We start from the raw sequence: 25,106 nt of genomic DNA on the forward strand, positions 1-25,106 counted from the left end.
TTTGGAGATGGTCTTATAATACATTTGACATCTGAATTGTATAACAATATTGAATAAAAATTCTATAAGTTGTAGCTGTTGAGCTAACTGATATGAGTGTGAGCACCTAAATTGAAAGCTCCCTATATCTAGTGTGTATATGTATATATGGGAAAGGGATCCTCTTCGAATCCCTTCCTTCTAATCCACCAAATCAGGGGATCCGTGCCGTTGAAATTTGATCCAACACCTACAAACAGGGATCCACTTTAAAAGTTATAATAACTTCAACCGTCGGATCAAATTTCAACGGCACAAATCCCCTAATTTGGTGGATTAGGAGGAAGGGATCCGGAGAGGATCCCTTTCCATATATATGCACCTACGTAGGTAATATAGTAAATGATTAATGATCAGTTAAGATGGTTCTGGTAATTATTGGTAGACACTCCCATAGTACATTCGTTGGACGGGATTCACGACCCACACAACAAACTATTAGCAAAATGGAATATATATCTAAGATTCTAAGTGAAGCAATGCATATATGCCATCCCAAAGTCGCTGTGTATGTTACAACCAATTACGCTTAATTATAGCCGTTTGATAGGGAAAATCACACCCCATGCATATATGCAAGAAGGACGAAGCAATGGCCAAGCTAAATTCTCGTTGCACCGACCATTTCTTTCTCACAGCAAAATTTAGCTCCATCCATTTTTTAAGACCTCTCCCTTCTCTCTCTCTCCTTCAAAACCTATCTGTAAAGTATCCCATATATTCTTCCCCTCTCCCATCCCCACAGACCCCCATCTCCCAGTTGTAAATATCATTTCCCTCTAGACCAAGTTAAAAAAAAAAAAAATACAACGCCTCTCTTTCTGCAGCCTCTCTCCATGAATCTCTAATCGGTGTATGATGTGGTTTTCACGCACAATGTCCCGCTAATTTACATATGCATCATACAAATTATGATGATGATGATCACGAGCAAGTAAAAATTATTAATTGGCGGAGAATCACATTAAACACACCGATCTGGGTTGAAAAATCAAGAGAAATGGAGGTGCAGAGGATGAGGCAGTTGATGTTATTATGGTCTAGAATGCAAAGCACCCGTGTGGCCCTCGTGGGTGGGAATCACACCGCCGCCCGGTTTTGCACTCGCTAAATTCTTTTGGCTCTTCGCGCTAAATCTCCCTCTCTCTCTGTCCCAAAACAATCATTCATCTGCTCTCTTTTTTTCTCACAATTAAATCTTTTACCTGTCTTCACCAACTGGAATATTAGTCTAGAAGTTCTCAAATTTTGCTCACAGCATTAATACTCAATATTTTTTTTCGCGACTATGGCGATCAATTTGGTCCAAGGTTTCCGTACCAAACGCCACCCGAAGTATGCTGCTCCAATCGGATTGTATCCAGATGCCAAGTACTTGGTTATTCGAATTCCGGATTCTAGAGCCTTGATCCTCGTCGCTCGTTCTTTAATCTTGGCTTTGTGCATCGTCTTGCTCCCGTGGTTGAACTCACTCCTTCACACAGCAACCACTTCTTTGCCTGAAATAGTTAGCTCATCCGACGTCGTTAATCTGAAGCTCCTTCCTTTGATCTTCCGTGACTTGGCCAACGAAGGCCTATACAAGAAAGACACACATAAAGCTATTTTCGTAAGCAGCGGAGACAAAGAAGCTGTCAAAGCATCTCAGTTCCTCAATAACGAATATATTAATGAGATCGAGCTTATCAACTCCGACATGCAAAGCTCAGTCCCTAAAAACTCAATCGACTTTGCATTCGTCTCTGCCTTCCCTGCCGCCTCAAAGTTCATTGAAAGGACTCTTAAAATTGGTGGGATTGTCGTGCTTCAGCTCAGCAATGACGCTTCCAACATCTTCAAGAAGCCTGACAACTATAAGATGGTATACCTGAGGCGATTTGACAAAACCATTTTTGCAATGAGGAAGACCAGCACCCGTGCAAGCAAAACTTCGTCCTCTACCACCACCTCTCCCACAAGGAGAAGGCTCTTGGCTAGGGAGGCAAAGAAGGAAGCGCTGAAGAATCTAGAAGATGTGCTTCTAGAACCCCCGAGAGCCTCGTCTGGGAAATCGAGGCGGTACTTGAAGCGAACGAGGTACCTTCCGGACTTGATGGGTGACTCACTCGAGAGCTACCCTAGGAGGGTTTTTATTGATGTAGGGTTGCCGGAGAAGGAAGGCAGAAGTGGGACGAGCTGGTTCATGAAGAACTACCCTACCCGGAACAAGAACTTTGAGATGTACAAGATTGAGACTGTGACAGAGGAGAGTTCCGGGAAGGAGGTGGTTCAAACCGGAATGTCGGAGTGGCTGAACAAGAATGTTAAGGAGGAGGAGTACGTTGTGATGAAGGCTGAGGCCGAGGTGGTGGAGGACATGGTAAAGAGTAAAGCGATTCACTTGGTGGATGAGCTTTTCTTGGAGTGCAAGCCACAGGGACATAATGGAAAAATTAATGTTAGGAGCCGAAGGGCATATTGGCAGTGCTTGGCATTGTACGGACAGCTTCGGGACGAAGGTGTTGCGGTGCATCAATGGTGGGGTTAGACTAAAGAGAGAGCAGAGGGAGTTCGATGAGTTCAGAGAGAGAGAGAGGTAAAAATATAGCAAGCAAAAACTGTCTTTTTTTTTTTTTCTTATTTTCGATTGCGTTTGTTGTGTGGTGTGTACTTGTATGTATGGCCTTGGAGTTCATATAATTCGTCGTCATGAAGAAAAAGAAGAAGCTGTCTGCAAGATCAAGTGACGACGATGAAAAGAAGAAGAAGAAGAAGAAGCGTTTGTGACACGAGGGATGGTTTCAACGGAAAGTTGGAGGGGTGTTCTGTTATTAACAAAAAAAGAAATACAGAGAGGGAGATATATATATATATATATATATAGAGAGAGAGAGAGAGAGAGAGAGAGAGAGAGAGAGAGAGAGAGAGAGAGAGAGAGAGAGAGAGAGAGAGTGTGTGTGTGTGTGCTGTGGCCAATTCCTTCATTGATTTTTGGTACTTGTATCATACAATCATGATTCAGAGCTATAAGCTGCTGAGATGTGTATGAATTGGGATCATGGTTTTACAGGCTAGTGAGAAATTTCAAAATTTGCTCATATATGAGTCGTCTAAATTCAAGTTCTCTAATAATATCATTTATGCATCTTATTAAGTTTATTATGTTTTATCTTGTGCGGATTTGAGTTCTCTAGTTTCACCAACCCTCTTGAGTTAAATATCTTCTATCTTGCAGTTGATAAAGAAAGGTTTTTGGTAGTAAGCCACTTTGGGGTTAGCTCAGTAACGAGGGCCGGCAGAGTTATGGGTCGGTAGAAGTAGGCTAAAGATTCGGAGTTTGAAAACTCCTTAGTAACCAAAAGGTTGTCAAGAATAGCCTATGGGTCATAAGTTACTCATAAGGGACTGCATTTTTGTTGAATTACTCAACTCCTTATTCTTGAGGTTAAAAAATTTAGTTACGTTGAATTGCTTGTTTTGTATACATATTCTAATATACAAGCGGTAATGAGAAACGTCTTAATCAAATATGAAACCTCGACTGCAAAAGTAAATACTCTTAATCACTTGTTGCAAGCATTAGCTATTAAAAACCTCTTTAAATATCTGGCTGCTGCACTAGCTCTTGTGTTTTGGTATATGTGTAAATGCTTTGGCTCACCAAAAGATTGGGACGAAGTTTGTAGTTGAAATCTGGAAGAATTAAGTGTTTGACAATATAAAGGTTGTTCAGAGTGCTTAAGCGAGTGCATGAGGCGCTCAGGCGGCCATCAATGGTTTCAAAGGGTTTTCCAAGTGTTTAAGCGTGTTCACGCAGCACTTAAGCAAGCAATGAGTTTTTATTTATTATTCTTTAAGGATTTAATTTTTCGTACTTCAACTCCGATTGTAACTTAGATTATTAACATAACGGGAATTGCAAGGGAGACGCCAAGAGGATTAGAGAAGATAACAAAAGAAACACCTTGAATTTGTAAGGGAATTCTTTAGCCAAAATTGCTTCTTTTTACTTATGAAATTTCTCAAGGCGACCACGAAGACGTAAGCAAAAATTACTAAATCTCGTTAAATTCTTGTGTTTTTTAAACCTCAATGGCTACTATTATTGTTATGTGAAGTCCAATATTAGTCCATTTCAAAGCTTACCAAGTAACAATCAGAATCAAAAGCTCCAATAAGTCTCCTTCCAAAAATTACCACATACATAAAAAGTAAATATTAACAGCTTACACGCACCATCTCCAAATTCAACACCCAGCAAGCAGGCTTATCCTGCTTTTTTATTTGTCACAAATCACGACCTATATATATTTCTTTTGCGTTGCGACAATTTAAACACAGCACAAAGAGACAGAACACCAGAAACCATACACAACTACTAGTTAATTACAACTCTCACGAGCAATGCCAACGACAGAGTTGGCAACGTCAAACAAAATTCTAAGGTTCTGCTGCTGCAAGTTGGCTATCACGTTCAACACCGAGTTCACATTATTGGGAGCTGCCGCCATCGCCAAGCAAGCCAGAGAACCCGAGCTGCTGTGAATCAAGCTGTTCTCCATTGGCAGTGTCAACTTCAACCCCGTGAATTGCAACGTGATGGCTGGGGCCACAACTTCATTGGTGGCAGAAAAACAAGTGTCAAAGGCCCCTAATGACGAAAATGTTCCGTTCACTTGTTTTCTAAATTCGTCACGGAGTGCCATGTAGACGGGTTGCACAAATCGGGTTATGACCGTGCCCGAGTCTATGATGGTTCCGGCCCCGGTGTTTGGGTTGAATGCTAGAAGCTCCGGGGCAATGGGTACAAGAATCCGGCCCACACTGATTCCAGTCAGGTTGACATAGTACAGTGAGGGCCGGCGTGGGTTTCTTAGAAGTGGGGTGGTCCGGATAGACTTGGGTTGGCCAGCCGGTCCAAGCTTGAGTGACCCGGAAAAGTAGTAAGATTTGAAGCTTGGTAAACAATACGAAAACACGCTGGAGTAGAGTGACCCAGTTTGTGAGAGTAATGACATGGATCCGCGACCTAGACCCAATAGCCCTTGGGATGGGATGGACCCACCTGAGACGGAATTAATGCAACCAAAAGAGTATTTGGGAATAACATCTTTACCTAGTGTCAAAGCATCTTGTACTAGCGTGGCAGAAAATGATGAATCTCCACCATACGATTGGTTAAAGAAGCAACCGTTGGCCGCAGTAGACCCAGTGGTCGAGCATGAGAGCCCGCGAGCCTGCGCACATTCAGGCACTGAGCAATCTAGTGACCCGTATGTGCTGGATGAGTTGGGTAAGAAAGTGGTAGAGGAGCACCCTGTGCAGCCCGAACATGGGGCCCAAGCAATGTCATTGCTAGTGTCTAGGACCATGTTCATGAGCTGACCCGGGGTACCGAGCTTGAGCCGGACCACGTAGTTGGCAATGTTGAGGACCTGCTGTCCCGAAGCGATCGGAGCGGAGGTGGTCTTTTGGGCAACTAGGCTTGACAAGTAGTTAACCCTAGCTGGATCCTTGGAGGCCATTTTGAGGACTGTGGTGACCAAAGAGTCTGTTTTGGGTGGGGAGAAGGGATAGCATTTGCTGTAGGTGGGAATGATTGAGAGGTCATTTGAGCCGTCAGAGTGGGATGCACAAGAAGGATCAAGGGCTTTGGCAATGGAGATTAACAGGGCAAAGAAGAAAAATGGGGAAATGTTCTTCAAGTCCATGACTTTGGAGTCACGATATGGACCCTAAGCTGAGCAAAGAAAGAAAGCTTGTAGTGCGGGTCGAGGGTTATGAGAGCCAATATGTATATATATATAATTTGTTGGGAGTTAAATTATTGTAGCCAATGCGTCCTTAGAATTATTGGGAATTTAAAATCTATATCCTCTAAAATCATGTGAAAATTATGGGGACCATTGGTGAGAATAAGGACGGATCAAGTTGGAGGATGTGCTGCTTGTGACAACTGATCAGTTGAGGATCCCAAAACAGCCAAGCTCTCTGATTGGTCCAAAAGAAGAATGTCGTTATTTAGTAGAGTTCAAACCCTTAAATTCTGTCAAATGAAATAAGGGTGAATGTCAGATTACTGAGTGAATTTCAAGCATTGCATTGTGTGATCTAGCATGTGTTCTAGTACTGCACAAGAGAGCAATTACATTAATCAAATCAAGCAAGGAAGTTAGACTTTAGCGTTCTTGATGATTTAACCATCTATGTAGCCTAATTTTCTTTTTCGGAAATGAAGAAAACCTAGCCGAGGGTCGAGGTGTTAAGGTAAATTTTGAGTAGATACAATCACATGAAACCATACGTATTAGGTAAATATGAATGTTTTATAATCTGTGAGCATTTGAATCTAGAACGTCTGAGTTTACAGCTCGTCTCATACTTACTTTAAATCGAGTGAGATTTTTGTTAACTTTTCACTAATCAACTCTTGATCTACTTCATCTGGCAATGAAGTCATGATATTTTATGAACCCATTTTGACATCCAGCTCATTAGCGATTCAAGTCGAATGATTTGACCTTTTTAAGTGTGGGGTGGACATAAGAAGACACCATTGGAGGGTTTTGGATCATTGCAGTGAATGACAGCAGTATCTTTTGCTTATTGTCCTTACCTGGGCCCATCTCGGGATGCGGTCGGTCACGGGGTTAAGAAGACTTTTCGCCATGGCCCGGCTCCACTAAGCACAACCATAAACCAGATGGGAATTAGGACTCGAGGACACATACATACATTTTGTAGAGCTCGTTCTGTAATATATTTCAACGTTTCAATCGTTTATCTTTTATATCTTACCTTAAAGATCAGGGAGACTTTGGATGCAGTTCTTAGTTATGAACAGTCTTTGACTGAAACCTTGTTGGTTTTCAATTTTTGATCCAAGTCCCTGAAATTAATTGATAATTTATTTCTATGTACGTTACTATATTTTTTAAATTAAAAATTAAAATTTATAGTTGTTTATAGTAATGAGATTTTAAATAAAAAACCATAATTTGTGGGATTAAAAATATTAAAATATAAATATACTATTGTGTGTGTGTGTAAACATGGGTACATTCATAAAAAATAATCAAAAAAGTATTGTATCAAAACATGGGTACATTCTTCAAAATGGGTACATTTAGCAAAAATAAAAATGGGTACAAATAACTAAAAAAAACAAATAAAACTTTAAAAAATATGGGCACAAAAAGAAATTAATATACGAGTACAAATTAAAACTGAAAGGAAAATTGGTACAAATTAAAAAAGGGTTGCAAATTAAAAATGGGTACAAACTAAAAATAAAAATATATGATAAAAAATTTAGCCATAAATATAAATATACTAATTGTAACATTTTTAATATTAAATGAATATATTTAGAAATAAAAAATATTTTATTATTGAAATAATTAATGATATTATTAATACAAATGACCTTGATCAAAAATTGAAAAGTAATAAGGTTTTAATCAATAGAGTAGTAAAAATAAGGATGAAAACCTAATTACTCCTAAAGATCATGTTTATCAAAAATTATTAAATCCTGAAACCATATAATCGTTGTATTAAATTTAGTGTTTCTTTGCATAACCATATTAGTCTGTTTTCTTCACTACAATTAAATGTCTTAATGGTTTTGGATTTATCTCATTTTTTGAAAAAATGATCAGCAAATGGTGTATTAAAATATAGATGGTTCGGATCATTAAAATACATTAAAAAAGTGAGCCCTACAAAATAAGTGTCAAAATATGTATCAAAAGCGTACGTCCTGAATCCTAACCCCTAGATATATAGATAATGAATTGTGCCAGCATCAATCGCAAGTTGGCACGTGATGCTAATCATGCTATCACAATCGTTGATCAATGCTCATTTGTGGCTCACAAACATCAATAGTTATATGTTAAGGATCGTGCACTCACAATTGACATTTTTTCAATATCGAGTATGAATAAAGGAAAACAATCATAATTGTCAAAAATACACCAACAATGTTCCTATCTCACCCCTCATTAATCAGTCGCATGAAAAATGAGAAAGAAATATTGAAGACATACCCCGATTACATGGAAGTTATACTTAATTGATTGTGAATTCCATAAAGAATTTCACAATAATCACAAGGGCTACAAACGAAATAAACAAAGGCTGTTGCACAATAGCCCACCATGCTCACGAGATTACATTGTTCAGCTCAATTGCTTGCATGTCACAACGATTGTTTGCTTTAGAAGCCGAAACCAAAACAAAAACAGAAGATAAAATTGCGAACAGCCTCCAAAACCACAACATTCCACTTATATTATGGTGGTGGACCAAAATTGCAACTGAGATGCTACAAATACTATCCAAATAATAACAAATGCATTCATGTGGATATTTTTTAGAAGATGCTCGAGTCAATCATTAGTTTCGTAAGTGCTCGCTCACTTGACCCTAGTGTATTACTTATCGGATCAAGCTTGTCTACCCTCCTACTTTCCATTCTCTTCCATCCCCTCTTACTTTTCTAACAATTGATTTCATGTTAAATTAATTTAATGTTCCAGATTTTTCCATTTCACCGACTCCTCCAAAGCATCTTTAAAACCCAATTTTTCAGACTTTTTCTCCTGCCTTTTCCGTCCCACTCTCTCCACTCTCTCTCCTCCTCTGAGACCCATAAACCAAAACAATGTATGAACTTTGAAACCCCAGAAATCCACATCCCCACCCAATTCACCAAAAACACCATCTGGGTTTCCACCAAAATGCATTCCCCAAGCCAAAGGCTTTCCCTTTCCATCTTCTCCCTGTTGGTTTTGTTCCCTCTTGCAAAACCAGATCTGGCTTTTGACCGCGCCACTTTGCTAGCCCTGCACTCCTCCGTCGGTGGCCGAACTCCGCTTTGGAGCAGAAAAAATCTGGAAAATTAGGCTTTAAAGAGGAGTTGGTGAGGTGGCAAAATTTGGAGTATTAAATTAACTTAACATGAAATCAATTGTTAAAAAAGTAGGAGAAAATGGAAGGGGATGGAAAGTAAGATGGCAGACAATCTTGATCCTTACTTATCTACAAACAGCCACAGAAGGCAGCCAAGGTTGCATGCAGGCTGCCAGTGTGGCACTTTCTGCTGTACGATTGGCATTTGCCAGTGTGATGGTACATTATAATTAACACATGAAAATAAACTGCCAAAATACTTTTTGTTGTGGAATCGTTCCAATACCTTTTTCTTTCCTTTTTCTGTTATTGCTTTTCTATTTTGTATGATTGATTCTTGGTTGTTCATATTGGAGTATAAATGTATTTACTGTGGTAGTTTCATTATAACAAAGTGTAGGATCTAATGTAAACCTTTGGATCATATTCCAATTGGTATTTAGATTAGATTAGATTAGAATGAGTCATAGCTCATGACATGTGCAAGCATCTTACATGATGACTTAGAAATGAATGGTTGTGATGGATTTGTAATGTTGTGAGAGAGTAAAGTTGTTTCTTACTCCTCCAACGTTAAATCATGCTTGTTGAGCTCTTTGCTTAGTGAACAAGTTGAATACACTGAAATCTTGAAGAAAGCTCTGCTCTCTGTGTGTGTGCATTTTACTGTTCCATTGAATCTACCAGAAAATCAAACACTAATATGGCCTCAGAGCCAGGTTGGATCTCAATCTGGGCGTGAATCTGTGACAAGGGTTGCAGCTAAGGAACTCGACAGAGAATCGAGTTTGCTGCGATTGAAGAACAATCTGAAAATCACTGGGTAACTCGATAACAAGTCTAATATGGCTGGATCGAGTGGTGCTGATCTTCGAGCACCGATTTTCAATGGGGAAAACTTTGATTTCTGGCAGATAAAGATGAAGACTATTTTCAGATCTCACGATCTGTGGGATATGGTTGAAACGGGGTATAATCCTCCAGTGAAGAAAGAAGACGAAGAACTCACTGCTGTTGAGCTAAAGCAGCTGAAGGAGAACATGATCAAGGATGCTAAGGCTCTCGGGATTATTCAAGGTTCTGTGTCCGATGAAATTTTTCCACGAATCGCTATTCTGGAAACAGCAAAAGAAGCCTGGGATATACTGAAGCAAGAGTTTATTGGAGATAAACAGGTGAGATCTGTGAAACTCCAAAGCTTAAGACGTGATTTTGAATATACTCGAATGGGTGAACATGAATTATTTTATGTGTATCTTGTGCGTTTGTTTGATCTCATTACGCAAATGAAAAGTTATGGTGAGAGTATTGGAAATCAAAGAATAGTGCAGAAATTATTGATTAGTCTTCCTAGATCCTATGATAGTATTGTAGCTGTGATTGAGAATACACGGGATTTGGAGACAGTTGATGTGCAGGATGTAGTTGCCACTCTAAAAGGGTTTGAGCAAAGAATTGAGAGACACTCTGAAAATAGTACGGAAAAAGCCTTTGCTAGTTTAAGTAAGAAGAACAATTACAATGGCAATCAAAGTTTTAAACCCACAAAGAACTGGCAGACAAAGAGTAAGAAATGGGATAACAAATCTGTGCATCATCAAGGAAAATTTACTGGACCTTCTGATAATGTCAAGAATGCTTGTAAGTACTGTGATAAACTTCATTTTGGAGAGTGTTGGTTCAAGGGAAAACCAAGGTGCCATAACTATGATAAGCCAGGGCATTTTGTTAAGGATTGTAGGTCAAAGAAGGTTACTCAACAGGCCAATTATGTCAAACAAGTGGAGAACAATCCAACCATGTTCTATGTGTGTATGGCTGCAGCAGTGAAGAAGGGAGAAGATGTTTGGTATGTTGATAGTGGCTGCAGTAATCACATGACAGGAAGAGAAGATTTACTGGAGAACATTGATAGAAGTGTTACTGCCAAAGTTGAGATGGGCACAAGGGAGTTGGTTAATGTAGTTGGAAAAGGAGAGTTAATGGTTGCAACTAAGCAAGGCAAACGGTACATCAAGGAGATCATGTTAGTACCTGGTTTAAAGGAGAATCTATTGAGCGTGGGACAAATGATAGAGCATGGATATTATCTTGTGTTTGGGGGAATTGAAGTCAGAATTTATGAAGACTTTACATGCTCTAATCTGGTTGTTAAAATTCCTATGAAGGGAAATCGAAGCTTTCCTTTGAAGTTGCAACCAGGAATACAAATGGCTATGAGGGCAAGTGTTAAACAAGCAGCTGAGATATGGCATAGAAGACTCGGGCATCTAAATATGAAAGCTCTCATGCAACTTCAAGAGCAGGACATGGTGACTGGTTTACCTGAGCTCAGAATGAATTCCACAGTATGTGAGGGATGTGTTATTGGAAAGCATTCTAGAGATGCTTTTCCTAAAGAAACAAATTGGAGAGCTGCATTACCATTGGAGTTAATACATACTGATATATGTGGACCAATGCAAACACTTACCAAAGCTGGAAACAAGTATTTCATCACTTTCACAGACGATTGTACCAGAATGGGATGGGTCTATTTTCTGAGAAACAAGTCTGAAGCATTTGGCATATTTAAAAGGTTCAAGGCAACTGTTGAATTACAAAGTGGATTCAAAGTGAAGAAATTAAGGAGTGACAGGGGAGGGGAGTATACTTCTCTGGAATTCTCTCAGTATTGTGAAGATCTTGGCCTAGAAAGACAACTCACAGTGGCCTATTCTCCTCAACAGAATGGTGTTGCTGAGAGAAGAAATAGGACCATTGTAGAAATGGCTAAATGCATGATGTTGGAGAAAGGGATTCCATTTGAATTTTGGGCAGAAGCAGTTAACACTGCAGTCTACATTCTCAATAGATGTCCTACCAAGGTGTTGCATAAGAAGACTCAATTTGAAGCTTACAGTGGAAGAAAGCCTGGAGTAAAACACTTAAAAGTGTTTGGATCCTTATGTTATGCACAGGTTCCATCACAGATAAGGCAGAAACTGGATGCAACAAGTGTAATGTGCATATTCCTTGGCTATGGAACGTGTGAAAAGGGTTACAGGTTGTTCAATCCTAAAACTAACAAGGTTGTTATTTCTAGAGATGTAATCTTTGATGAGAACTCTTGTTGGGATTGGAAATCTGGTAATAAGAAGACTATGTCCATCTCAGTTCCAAGTGATGTTGATGGAAGCAAAGAGAATGAGGCTTAAGCTGTTGAAGATGATGCAGTATTTGAATGCACAGAATTACTACAGGAACAACATGAGCAAGTTATTGCTTCTTCTTCAAGACAAGAAGAGCAAATGGATCATACCAGTTCACAAATGTATGATCATACTCCATTAAGGTTCAGAAGTTTAAATGAAGTTTATGAAAGGTGCAATTTCTGTGTGATAGAACCTGAATGTTTTGAAGAAGCATCAGGAGATGAGGCTTGGAGAAAAGCTATGTCCACAGAGATTGAGATGATCGAAAAGAATGACACATGGGAGTTGGTCAAAAGGCCATTTGATAAACCTGTAATTGGTGTAAAATGGGTTTACAAAACAAAACTTAATCTGGATGGTTCAGTGCAGAAGAACAAGGCACGGCTAGTGGCTAAGGGTTATTCTCAAAAGCCCAGAGTGGACTTCAACGAGACCTTTGCACCTGTGGCAAGGCTTGACACCATTAGAACTCTAATTGCATTGGCAGCTCAAAAGGAATGGAAGTTGTTTCAATTGGATGTTAAGTCTGCATTCCTAAATGGTACACTGCATGAGGAAGTATATGTGGATCAACCACAGGGATTTGAAGTTCAAGGACAAGAAGATAAGGTCTACAAGTTGAAAAAGGCTTTATACGGTCTGAAACAAGCTCCCAGAGCTTGGTATGATGAGATAGACAATTATTTCAATCGATCTGGTTTTGAGAAAAGTCAAAGTGAAGCTACTTTGTATACAAAGTTCAGTGATGCAGGTGTGCTTATTGTATCTCTGTATGTAGATGACATTATCTACACAGGGAATTCTGATGAAATGATTCAAGAATTTAAGAAGGATATGATGAAGTAATATGAGATGTCAGATCTGGGATTGTTACATCACTTCCTTGGTCTGGGCATAATTCAAACAGATAAGAGTATATTTATTCAACAACAACAACAACAACAACAACAACAAAGCCTTTTCCCACTAAGTAGGGTCGGCTATATGAATCCTAGAACGCCATTGCGCTCGGTTTTGTGTCATGTCCTCCGTTAGATCCAAGTACTCTAAGTCTTTTCTTAGAGTCTCTTCCAAAGTTTTCCTAGGTCTTCCTCTACCCCTTCGGCCCTGAACCTCTGTCCCGTAGTCACATCTTCGAACCGGAGCGTCATTCGGCCTTCTTTGCACATGTCCAAATCACCGGAGCCGATTTTCTCTCATCTTTCCTACAATTTCGGCTACTCCTACTTTACCTCGGATATCCTCATTCCCAATCTTATCCTTTCTCGTGTGCCCACACATCCCACGAAGCATCCTCATCTCCGCTACACCCATTTTGTGTACGTGTTGATGCTTCACCGCCCAACATTCTGTGCCATACAACATCGCTGGCCTTATTGCCGTCCTATAAAATTTTCCCTTGAGCTTTAGTGGCCTACGACGGTCACACAACACGCCGGATGCATTCTTACACTTCATCCATCCAGCTCGTATTCTATGGTTGAGATCTCCATCTAATTCTCCGTTCTCTTGCAAGATAGATCCTAGGTAGCAAAAACGGTCGCTTTTTGTGATTTTCGCTAGATTGCTCCGGTCATTAGTGTGGATAAGTATATAAATGGATAGAGATAGGAAAGCAAACACAAGATGTACGTGGTTCACCCATATTGGCTACGTCCACGAAATAGAAGAGTTCTCATTAATTGTGAAGGGTTTACACAAGTACATAGGTTCAAGCTCTCCTTTAGTGAGTACAAGTGAATGATTTAGTACAAATGACATTAGGAAATATTGTGGGAGAATGATCTCGTAATCACGAAACTTCTAAGTATCGGAGTGTGGAGTCGTCTTGACTTGCCTTATCTGTCTCATAGGTAGATGTGGCATCTTCTCTGGAAGTACTCTTCCTCCATCCAGGGGTGGTATCTTTAACTGGTGGAAATGCACAAGGTAATGTATCAATTTCACTTGAAGCTTACTTGTAGTTTCAGGCTTGGTCAAGCGCGATACAAACCATGTAGTAGGAGTCCCCCAAGTCGCCGAGCTAGGGGGTCTGCTGAAAGAGGTGACAGACAAGGTAAGCAATCAGAGCTCCGACTGATTGTTCACCTTCTCCCCATCTTGCAGCAGCATGAAGGATAAAGAGAAGAAAAATGAGAAGAGATGATATGAGATACTTTTGCTTTTGAAGAAGTAACTTTCCACATGCTTATTCTTGAACTGAGCTGGAGGGTTTTCTGGTTTCCTCCAGAGTATAAGGCCGACTGAAGAATTTGAGGGTCAAAACAAGTCCATCAAATCTAGAGTATGTTCCACCCTGCTGATATGGGATACTTTTGCTTTTGACAGAGTAATGGATGTATCGGCACGTGTGCTGTTACGCTTGTCTCCATATGCTTCCTTGTATCCTTCGCACTTGCCCTATCTGTTCCTCAAGCAAATGCGGAATCTTCCCTGGAAACATAAGATGTTGAAGATGAGTACTCGAGAGCAATGCCAGGTAAGTAATCAGGTAAGGGGTTTCAGGCAGTCAGTTCCTGGCTGGAAGCTTGATTCCAAGTGCTGACTGATTGCTCTCTTTCTCCTTGTCTTGCAGGTAAAAACAAGGCCAAAGGAAAAGACAGGGATAAAGCATGATATGGGATACTCTTGCTTTTAACCCTGATGATATGAGATATTCTTGCTCTAGTATAGCTTGTTTGCAGAGGTATTATCGGGGGGAAAGAAAGCTGAATATTTCGAAAGGCTTCGTTGGGAGTGCCCTCTCAGATATGATGAAGGGTTGAGCATTTTTGCAGGTCTGCCTGTCCGTTGGGGATGGAGGTCGACATATATAGGAGTCTCCCTAACAAGTAGTAATGCTATTCCTTTACCCTGCTTGGTCATAGCACGGTAGTGGGAGCTGCCAGTTTCACATGTTTTAACTCTGTCAGAGCACTTTGAAAAAGTGGTCTGTGGTATCTGGCTCTCGAGATTCGGAGAACGATGCCTCTTCGATTTTTGAGAAAGCAATCATGCTGGGGGTCTGGCTCTCGAGATTCGGAGAGCAGTGTCTCTTCGATTTTTTAGGAAGTAATCATGTTGGGAGTCTGGCTCTCGAGATTCGGAGGGCGGTGCCTCTTCGATTTTGGAGCAAGCAATCTTGTTGGGAGTGTTGTCTCGAATGTGAGTAAAGGTTGGGCATGTTTGCTAGTCTACCTTGCCACGAAGCACAAAGGTTGACACACAGGGACTTTCCAATTATCCAGCAATGGTACTGTTCCTTTACCCTCTCTTCGATTTTGAGAAAGTAATCATGTTGGGAGTCTGGCTCTCGAGATTCGGAGGACGGTGCCTTTTCGATTTTGGAGCAAGCAATCTTGAGATAAGAGTATATTTATTCATCAGAAGAAATATGCCAAGTCACTACTTGAGAAATTTGGATTGAAAGAATGTAAAGCAGTAAAAACACCACTTGCAGTTGATGACAAGTTAGCTAAGGAAGATGGAAGTGAGGATGCTGATGAAAGTTTGTACAGGACAGTGGTTGGTAGTCTGTTATACCTGACAGCTACTAGACCTGATCTAATGTATGCATCATGTTTGTTGGCAAGGTTCATGCACAAACCTACTAGGAAACACATGGGGACAGCTAAAAGAGTCTTGAGATATGTGCAAGGCACATTGGATTTTGGAATCGAATATGTGAAAGGAAAAGCTGCTGTGTTGATAGGCTACTGTGATAGTGATTGGGCAGGAAGCTTGGATGACATGAAGAGCACCTCAGGCTATGCATTTAGTTTAGGTTCAGGAGTGTTTTCTTGGGCTTCTGTTAAACAATGCAGTGTGGCTTTATCTACTGCAGAGGCCGAGTATGTAAGTGCTGCAGAAGCTACAACACAAGCAATGTGGTTGAGGTTTGTTTTATCTGATTTTGGAGAAGAGCAAGTGGAGGCTACACCTTTGTTGTGTGACAACACTTCTGCCATAGCCATGTCTAAGAATCCAGTGTTTCATCATAAAACCAGGCATATTAATCGGAGGTATCATTTCATAAGAGATGCCATTCAAGACGGGACAATTGAACTGCATTATTGCAGCACAGAGGAGCAATTGGCAGACATCTTTACCAAGGCTCTTCCTAAGGATCGATTCGAATACTTGAGAACTGCTCTTGGTGTGAAATCAGCAAAACATTTAGAAGGGAGTATTGGAGTATAAATGTATTTGCTGTGGTAGTTTCATTATAACAAAGTGTAGGATCTAATGTAAACCTTTGGATCATATTCCAATTGGTATTTAGATTAGATTAGATTAGAATGAGTCATAGCTCATGACATGTGCAAGCATCTTACATGATGACTTAGAAATGAATGGTTGTGATGGATTTGTAATGTTGTGAGAGAGTAAAGTTGTTTCTTACTCCTCCAACGTTAAATCATGCTTGTTGAGCTCTTTGCTTAGTGAACAAGTTGAATACACTGAAATCTTGAAGAAAGCTCTGCTCTCTGTGTGTGTGCATTTTACTGTTCCATTGAATCTACCAGAAAATCAAACACTAATAGTTCAAATATGCAACTATTGTCTGTAGAAAATTGTTTCTGCATGGGTCATATAGCTTTTAATAGTTACTTGTAATGTGTTATATGTACGTGAGCTAAGAATTGACAATCTCTTCCATGATCAAATTTTCTTCCAACTTTGCCATTGTAAAGTAATAAACCACAGTTGTGCAAGGGCTTGTTTGATGTCTAAAATTGGCTAGGCACATTTCAATTGCCATCCAAATATTTCGAATATTTGGATTCACGTCACATGAACCACACTACTTCAGTTCCCACTTTGTACATCAGCCCACCACTTGGTCCACGTCACGTAATTCCATTGTTTCACTTCAATTGTTTTGACGTTACAACGATTGCTTTGAGATTCAGTCACAAAGCATACTACATGACTAAGGGTGATTTTCAATCGAATTGGATCATAAATAAGTATTCTAATGCCAATCATTATAGTTTCCGAATCAGTTCTAACTTCGAAATTTATCAAAAAATTCAGAATCAATTTTATCTCATAATTTTTGGAAAATATTTCAGATCTTCTACATTTTGCAAGACTAAAGATTTTCAAACTTTTATGTACCCACCATTCAAAATTTTAAAGGATTTTTGGAATATTTGTAGGCCATCACATGAGAGTGACATAAAATCATATTAGACTAAATAAAATTTATGATGATGCTCTTTATTTTAACATATGCATTTTGAACCTTTTTTTTTTTTTTTTTAGAGTACTAAGTTTGCATGACCAAACCATACCAAAAATTTTCCTTCCAAGTCTCTACATTTTCGATTTTGAAAATTTAAAAAAATTTGGATGGCAATTGGAATGCAATTAATCAATCCGAAATTTTGCCCCAAATTTCTCAAACTTAGTATTCTAAAAAAATATGCATGTGCGTGGCATTTTCTTCCTCATGCATGGCATCAACTATAAACTGTGATATGTATGCATCGGTGTATACCATACACTGATGCATACTAAAAAAACTCCGTTACTTAACCTTTGTGAGCAAAATATGTATGTCCAATTTTCTGACCACAATTGAAAGGATGCAGAATCTCGTAATTTTAAAGGAGAGGATTTTCCTTGGTTTTAGGCCATAATAATCAAAATGAAAGATGGTCAGGGACGGTTATGATTTCATCAATACACAATGCAGACATGAGGAAAATAACAGGCAATGAGAGATGGTCAAGGACAGTCGGTAACATAACCGTATCATTACTTCTACCTTATTACTGCTATACACTACTCATTTAACATTCTCCAGCAGAAGAAGACTACACATCTTACTGTAATTTCCCCCAAATATTCACAGGGCTTGAAAAGTGGGATCAAAACAGTCGGTCACACAGCAACGTATTGGTCGAGCATTGCAGAAACATTCCACATTTACAGTTGATCTTGATGAGCTTTCACACGAGGGCAGATGTACTCAAGTCTGAAGATAAAGCACAAGATCGATCAAAGCCATATATAATTTCGAAAATAGGGATGCAAAGTCAACAACTGAGGTATGACATCAAACAGCATAACTACGGTGCTTACTGCATAATGAATGAAAATTTTATGGAATTGCAACAGCTGGTTGCAAGCAAAGCAGCTGGGCACTTTTTCACTATCAACGCGATTTGGTCATCAAAACAAAACAAAACGAAACGAAAATATTGACAATGATACAATGGTCGCATGAAAGAAAGATTAGTATGGGAGAAATGGAGCTACACGTGAGCGAGCCACGGTTCTTCAGTATACCATGAACATATGAATAGAAAAGAAAATGAGCCAGGGTTCTTCAATATATCACCAACATATGAATATAAAAGGAAATATGAAACGAAAATATCAAATTTGGTAGGCAGCCAATACTCAAGCAAACCAACCTCACATCAAACTTCTTTGATTCTTCTACATGAACACTTTTGTTAAGCAATGAAAATCAGAGCAGCATTTAGTTTAGTTTTCCTTTTAATACCTCAGGTTATGAAATAGCATTCATGAACCAATAACTGGCCCATGAGGGATACAAGCATCATCTCATCAGAGAAAATAAACATGTCTATGCATTTAACCATCGCAGCCTCCAAATAAATATAGCTTAAACCATCCAACTTCTATCTCACCTTATTGAATGTCAACATAACCATAGACTAGCACAGAAAGATGAGCAAGAAACATCCACAACAATTTACTATCCTCATCATCATCCATAGATAACTCACTCTAAGATTCATCATTGTCTAAGATTCATTATTGATCTTTTCCAGTGCCACAACTGAGACATCATGAATGATGAAACTGCCATTTATCCTGTAATTACTACTCCAACCATTACGTCAACCTCCTATCGAGAGTAATCATCTTGAACTAAATTAGCTAGATAATCGTCAACCTCCTATCTTGATGCAAAGTGACGTTGAACGCATGATACACAAGTAGCTTAACAGAGCAAAGGTTCTAACATGACTCAGTTTTGTCCAAAATGAAATATGCAGGTAGGATCTATATGAAAATTTAGCTCACAGGTCCCAAACTAGAAAATCTGTCAACCCTTTTAAAACCATCCACTTCAAATGGATTTTCTTCTGTGTGGGATTTTCCAATTAGAATGCTCACAACAAACCTCGGCTAGGTAACTCAACCATGTCCTGAAGTTGAAATGCAAGAATATATCATTTAAATCAGATAACATGCACCATCAGGGTATGTTTGGCGAAACAAATCTAAGTCTGAGTCAGATAGAGTCATTTGATTGATACGAGGAAAGGTTGGTATTACGTTGCACAAAAGCATGGAGAGCTTTGAAGAGAAGTGAATCATAATATAGATCATAAAAATAAATAATACAAAATTGAAGAACAATAAAAGTTAGAAAGAAAATCGCAAGAAAGAAAAATGAGAATGGAAATGCTGCTGTAGATGGGTGATAGATTAATGAGATGCATACCTTTCCTTATCAGGTAACAGTCTTGGCCTTAACAATGATGACTGGGCATTGCACATGGTTCGCACAGAAGTTGCTTACACTTCCCAGAAACATCCTGTATACAGAGTGCACAATGTAAATCTTGTTATGTTTAATCATAGTTCTGGTCTAATTAGTTGAAGTTACTCTTTAAAACAAAAGAAATAACTCAAAGGTAGCCATCCTGTGTTCTATCACCTCGCCCCTACAGGCTACAGCCCTACCCTCACTCCCATCGAGAACCAAAAGATGTAAGACCAAGTACAGATATATAAAGCTAAAACGTGAAGTCAGATCCTCCTCCCACTTTGCTTTTATCAAAATACAACAGGAAACTTCAATTTCTTGCTCCTAACAAATTTTAAAACATTAAGACTAATAATTTTCACAAAGACTTGTCAGTTTTGTGTCTTCACATGGAAAAATCCTAGCATACAACTGTTGTGTACAAACTCCCTCCGATAAAACTATTCACATAACTGGCATGTGAGGCATTGAAACTTGAATGTGAGAGGGCTTTTCAATGGATTATCCCGGACCTACGCGAGGTATTGACGGTGATTCTCAAATATTGCAGAACAGAATGTGATACGATGAGATAGAATACAATAGAAACAAAGACACAGGGAACAGGCTTGCATTCACAGGTTGCATTCAAGAAACATTTACTTCTCCTGGGCTTTAAAATCTCGACAATTTTACACAACCCATTTGAGAAACAGAAACAAACAGATGTAGTAAATGACTATCCCTCAAGTCCATGCCTACTGTGACCACGTCATGCTCCTCCCACACGAAACTAGCAGCTCTAGAAGGAAAATGTGTTGGTAGCACTATAGGGCTATAAACACTAAAGAGACAGTCCATTAGACAGATGACAGAAGCATGGAAACACAAGGTTGCTGACATAGTCAAATGCCATGCATATACATAATACATCTCATAAAGAGGGCTCATCAACTTGCTTCAAGACGGTACTCACAGGCGCATTCTATGACCCTTCCTAAGCTAATCAGCTTGTACCCAATTGACTATGGTTCTCAAAGACCTCAGCGGTATTATTAGCTCGAATAAGTTAACAAACATGTTTAATTACGCAAATGTAAGAACTTCAGATAAGATATTTCCTATTTGGATGCTCAAAACTAAGTACATTCCTCCAATGAAATTAAACCGGTCGCGATGTGTGTCATTGGAGAAAATTTTTCTGTATAACTATCACACTGCCACATGGTGGTACTAATGCACGCATTGAAATCTCAAAAATTTCTCGTGTTGGTTAGTAGTTTTATCAGTCCTATCAACAAATAGAAACGAAAAAAGTCACCTTTTAATTGGGCCAAAAGCCCTGGACCCCATGACAAGCAAATCACCATGCAAATTCTCAACAGCTTCACCAATTTTCTCCTTAGGATCCCCAACAACCACTTGGGTTTTTACATTCACCTATTCCCAGCAAAACCATGAAAATATACTTTCACACAATAAAAACTACGAAAATTAAATCCTCAAATTAAACCAGGTCTTAAAAACTTATCAGTAAAGCAAGCGGCTTTAAACCCTAAATAAACCCAAACCTTCTTTTCGGAGCAAATTTTCAAAGCGTGTTCAATTATGGCCTCCGTAATCCGCCTCTGGTGCGCCTCGATCGCCGCCGTGAACGCCGGCACCTCCAAATCGTCTAAACCAATTTATCCAGATCCAATTCGTCAATATCAGGCCAGAAAATCCCAGAAATGTAACAGAATTATTAATTGGTAATTTGAAATGAATTAACGAATGAAAACGGTGGACGGCGGTGGCGGCGGAGACAAGAGACTTAACTGGGACCACCGAAGGGAATGGCCGGGGGACTGAGGCCGGCTGCGATAGAGGGCGGAGACTGGACGTGGAGGACGACGAAGTGGCCAGCGGAGGTGGTGGAGTCGGGTGCAGAGGATCGGAGCTTGAGGTTGTCGAGGGCCCAGGTCAAGGCGTTCATGCTCTCCTCGCTGCCATCAACGGCCACGATCACGCATCCGAGGTTTCCGGTCATGGTTTTTCAACTTGAATTTCGCCGGCGATTGCCCTAAAAGAAAAGCTCCACTTGCTACTGACTTTTTTGGGTCACTTGCTACCGATTTGTGATCGGACTTTCAGATTACCAAATTTAAATAAATAAAAGAAATCCTTCTCCATTGCCCAAAGAATAAAAAATATTATTTCTCAAAAAGGAAAGGTATTATTATTTATTAAACATTTATGGCTTTGGCCGAAACCGAAAGGACACAATGACTAGGGGTTTTGTTTAGTGAGTCTGGAATTTTGGCTCCTTTCTCGATGTTGGGAGGATGTGCAGCAGTGATTATATTTTTTTCCTTTTTATTTTAAAATTGTAATTTGATGGAATTTTAGTTAACAAACAGAGTTTTATTAATATGTAATTTAAATAATTTCTAAAAACAAGATAGGAGTTTGTTGATTTGATTTCTCCTTCTGCGAGAGTTTTTGTATTTTTAGTTTTTTATGTTGGTATGTTGAATCTATTTTTAGATAGGGCGGAGTTGTTTGGTAAATTGGATCTATTAAATCTATAAGCGTTGTACTCTTTTTCTTAATATAATTCAGAAATTTTTTGCTCTCACATAATTTCCGTATAACACGAGATTTAGTAATTTATTGGTCCTCGTGATTTTGCAATTCTTAGTTGAGCCTAACTTTCAACGAACATCGTAAAGCACACCTATTGCCTTGAAATTAGTCATGCAATTCTCTTAGATCTAGTTTGTAATGACAATTTTGGGGCTGACCAAAAATGAAAATACGTGTACAAACGAGATGCAATAAGCATTTGAATTTTTGAATGCTCAGAACATCTCCAGCAGTCACCCCAATTACAAAAGGCACTTTGGTTGAATTGTCTTTTGCCCAGAAAAATCAGCTCCAGCAGTGAAAATTTGAAAATATGGAAAGCAATCGCTTGGAGAAGCATCAGACATGGAGGGGGCCCACCCCACGTGAAGGACCAGAGCCAAATGGCTCCATACCTATTTTGTTTTGAACCCGGATTCTCGTCAAATCCGTTTCGTGAGAATTCCGAAAATCCATCAATCTTATCCGTTGATTGTATATTATGTGGTTAAAAATTATTTTAAATATTTTTATTTAAAATTAAACATAAATAGTACTTGACAAAAACTAATCACACGAGATACGATAAACGAACACGATTTACAGATTCTAATGATCCTCACCAAAAAGATCCTTATGTTTTTTAGTTGGACTTTCAAATGTTAATTTGATGGACAAAAGGTTAAAATATATTATGGAATTTATACATTTTATTCTTTCACCTGCATTCTCATCAACGTCCAAGATTATTTTAAAAGTAAAAAATTAAAAAAATTAAAACTAAAAAATCCAAAAAATAAAAATACCCAATCATATATTAAAAAATAAACAAAAAATTTTAAAAATGAAAAACATATTTGTGAATAGTAATCGCTCTTGTCTTTACCCTTTCTCCTTCCAAACTACAGACCCACAAAGGAATTACCGTTTGGAGTGAAAAGTATAGGTAATTTTATTGCGCCAATTGTCATTGCTCTCCACCAACTGATGAAGATGCTCTTATACATAAGGGTATAGTAGCATATTAAATGTGTTTATTTGCCAAAAAATAATTGTGAAATCGCACCATAATATAACACAATAAGTACATAAAACACTCCAAAAATGAAAACTTCATGATTATGTCTACGACTAGATACCGTGAGAAGAATGATAAGTACATATTACAATAAAAAAATGTCTTATCAAGTACTATTTTTGGGGTCGATTAAGTTACCCCAATGTTGCCAAGGTCATAATGTTGATGGGAAATGCTCTTCCAATACGGAGAGGCACAGTCCACACAGGAATTTTTTTTTACCCTTAATGTCAAATTGAGGGCTGGCTACAATATATAGAATATATGGATTTAGTATAATCGCGCATTAATGCTTCCGATATGATTGATGAGTGTCATTACAATATAGATGAGTTAATATGGTGATTCGGCCAAGTACATGAATATATTGTAACTAAGTTCATCTTAAGAGATAACACAAATCTCATTTTGTAACAAGGAGCTTGTGTTTTGAGTAGATAAGAGCATTTTGCCTAACACGTTGATAACCAGAGTCTGAACTTCAATTAAAATAAAAGAACATTATCTTATTGGCATGAGAAGATAATTTTTTTTTTTATGCATAATGTAATTATTGTGCACATCCTTACATGCGAATGCACTTTTTAAATGGATGAGTCCTGAATTTTAGTTGCTAAATTCACTAAGAAGATAAAGCATAAATATAAAAACAAATTGTTAGAAATGACAAAAACACACGTCATTTTTAACTCCTCCACTATTTTTTTTTTTTTTGAACAATACAAGGCAACTTATTAAACAAAGAACATTCGACCAAAAAAAATATATTAAACAAAGAACAAAGAAAAAGCTTTGCACGCTTCGGTAACCATAGTATCTAGCATTTAATAATAAAATGAAATTTAACGAAAAGTTTTCGGTACTGTTTGTTTTAACAAAAAATCATATTTTTACACTAAAAAGTTAATTTTTGTACTATTCACTTTTGTTTTGTCTTTATTATTAAAACTCAAAGTTTTCAAACCATTTTAATTAATTTTTCTAATAATAAATGCTATGAATTAGACAGTTGCTATTTATTAGTTTGAAGTGCGGAAGTGGAAGCTAAATAATATTTCCAATATTGATAAGAGTAATACTAGGGAACCCAAATTTTAAACTTAAATAATATTTCCAATATCAAGGGCTGGCTACAATATATGGAATATATGTATTTAGTATAATCGCGCATTAATGCTTAGATATGATTGGTGGATGTCATTACAATATAGATGAGTTAATAGGGTGATTCGGCCAAGTGCATGAATATATTGTAACTAAGTTCATCTTAAGAGATAATACAAATCTTATTTTGTAATAAGGAGCTTGTGTTTTGAGTAGATAAGAGCATTTTGCCTAACACGCTGATAACCAGAATCTGGATTCCGATTGAAATAAAAGAACATTATCTTATTGGCATGGGAAGAGAATTATTATTTTTTTATGCATAATGTAATTATTGTGCACATCCTTACATGCAAATACACTTTTTAAATGGATGAGTCCTGAATTTTAGTTGTTAAATTCACTAAGAAGATAAAGCATAAATATAAAAACAAATTGTTAGAAATGACAAAAACACACGTCATTTTTAACTCCTCCACTTTTTTTTTTTTTTTTTTGAACAATACAAGGCAACTTATTAAACAAAGAACATTCGACCAAAAAAAATATATTAAACAAAGAACAAAGAAAAAGCTTTGCACGCTTCGGTAACCATAGTATCTAGCGTTTAATAATAAAGGAAATTTAACGAAAAATTTTCGGTACTGTTTATTTTAATAAACAATTATATTTTTACACTAAAAAATTAATTTTGGTACTA

The 25,106-nt window shown here is 38.2% G+C and overlaps 3 protein-coding genes across 3 annotated transcripts; 1 reads left to right on the forward strand and 2 right to left on the reverse strand.

The window, feature by feature from the left end:
- The first annotated feature begins 734 nt into the window (after window positions 1-734).
- Window positions 735-2,978, forward strand: LOC126603340 (uncharacterized). The gene has a single exon (XM_050270149.1). The coding sequence runs from the start codon at window positions 1,328-1,330 to the stop codon at window positions 2,564-2,566; it is 1,239 nt and encodes a 412-aa protein (XP_050126106.1). The 5' UTR covers window positions 735-1,327; the 3' UTR covers window positions 2,567-2,978.
- Window positions 2,979-4,258: 1,280 nt separating this feature from the next.
- LOC126603339 (aspartyl protease AED3) lies at window positions 4,259-5,809 on the reverse strand. Its single transcript, XM_050270148.1, has one exon. It carries the CDS (start codon window positions 5,727-5,729, stop codon window positions 4,401-4,403), a length of 1,329 nt encoding a protein of 442 aa, XP_050126105.1. The 5' UTR covers window positions 5,730-5,809; the 3' UTR covers window positions 4,259-4,400.
- Window positions 5,810-17,711: 11,902 nt separating this feature from the next.
- On the reverse strand, window positions 17,712-21,898 carry LOC126603341 (universal stress protein PHOS34). The gene is made up of 5 exons (XM_050270150.1): window positions 21,439-21,898; window positions 21,192-21,295; window positions 20,942-21,060; window positions 19,597-19,690; window positions 17,712-18,090 (listed from the first exon to the last, which is right to left on the reverse strand). The coding sequence occupies exons 1-4, from the start codon at window positions 21,647-21,649 to the stop codon at window positions 19,606-19,608; spliced, it is 519 nt and encodes a 172-aa protein (XP_050126107.1). The 5' UTR covers window positions 21,650-21,898; the 3' UTR covers window positions 17,712-18,090; window positions 19,597-19,605.
- Window positions 21,899-25,106: the final 3,208 nt, after the last annotated feature.

Source organism: Malus sylvestris, chromosome 15, assembly GCF_916048215.2.
Source record: "Malus sylvestris chromosome 15, drMalSylv7.2, whole genome shotgun sequence".
NCBI classification, from domain to species: domain Eukaryota; kingdom Viridiplantae; phylum Streptophyta; class Magnoliopsida; order Rosales; family Rosaceae; genus Malus; species Malus sylvestris.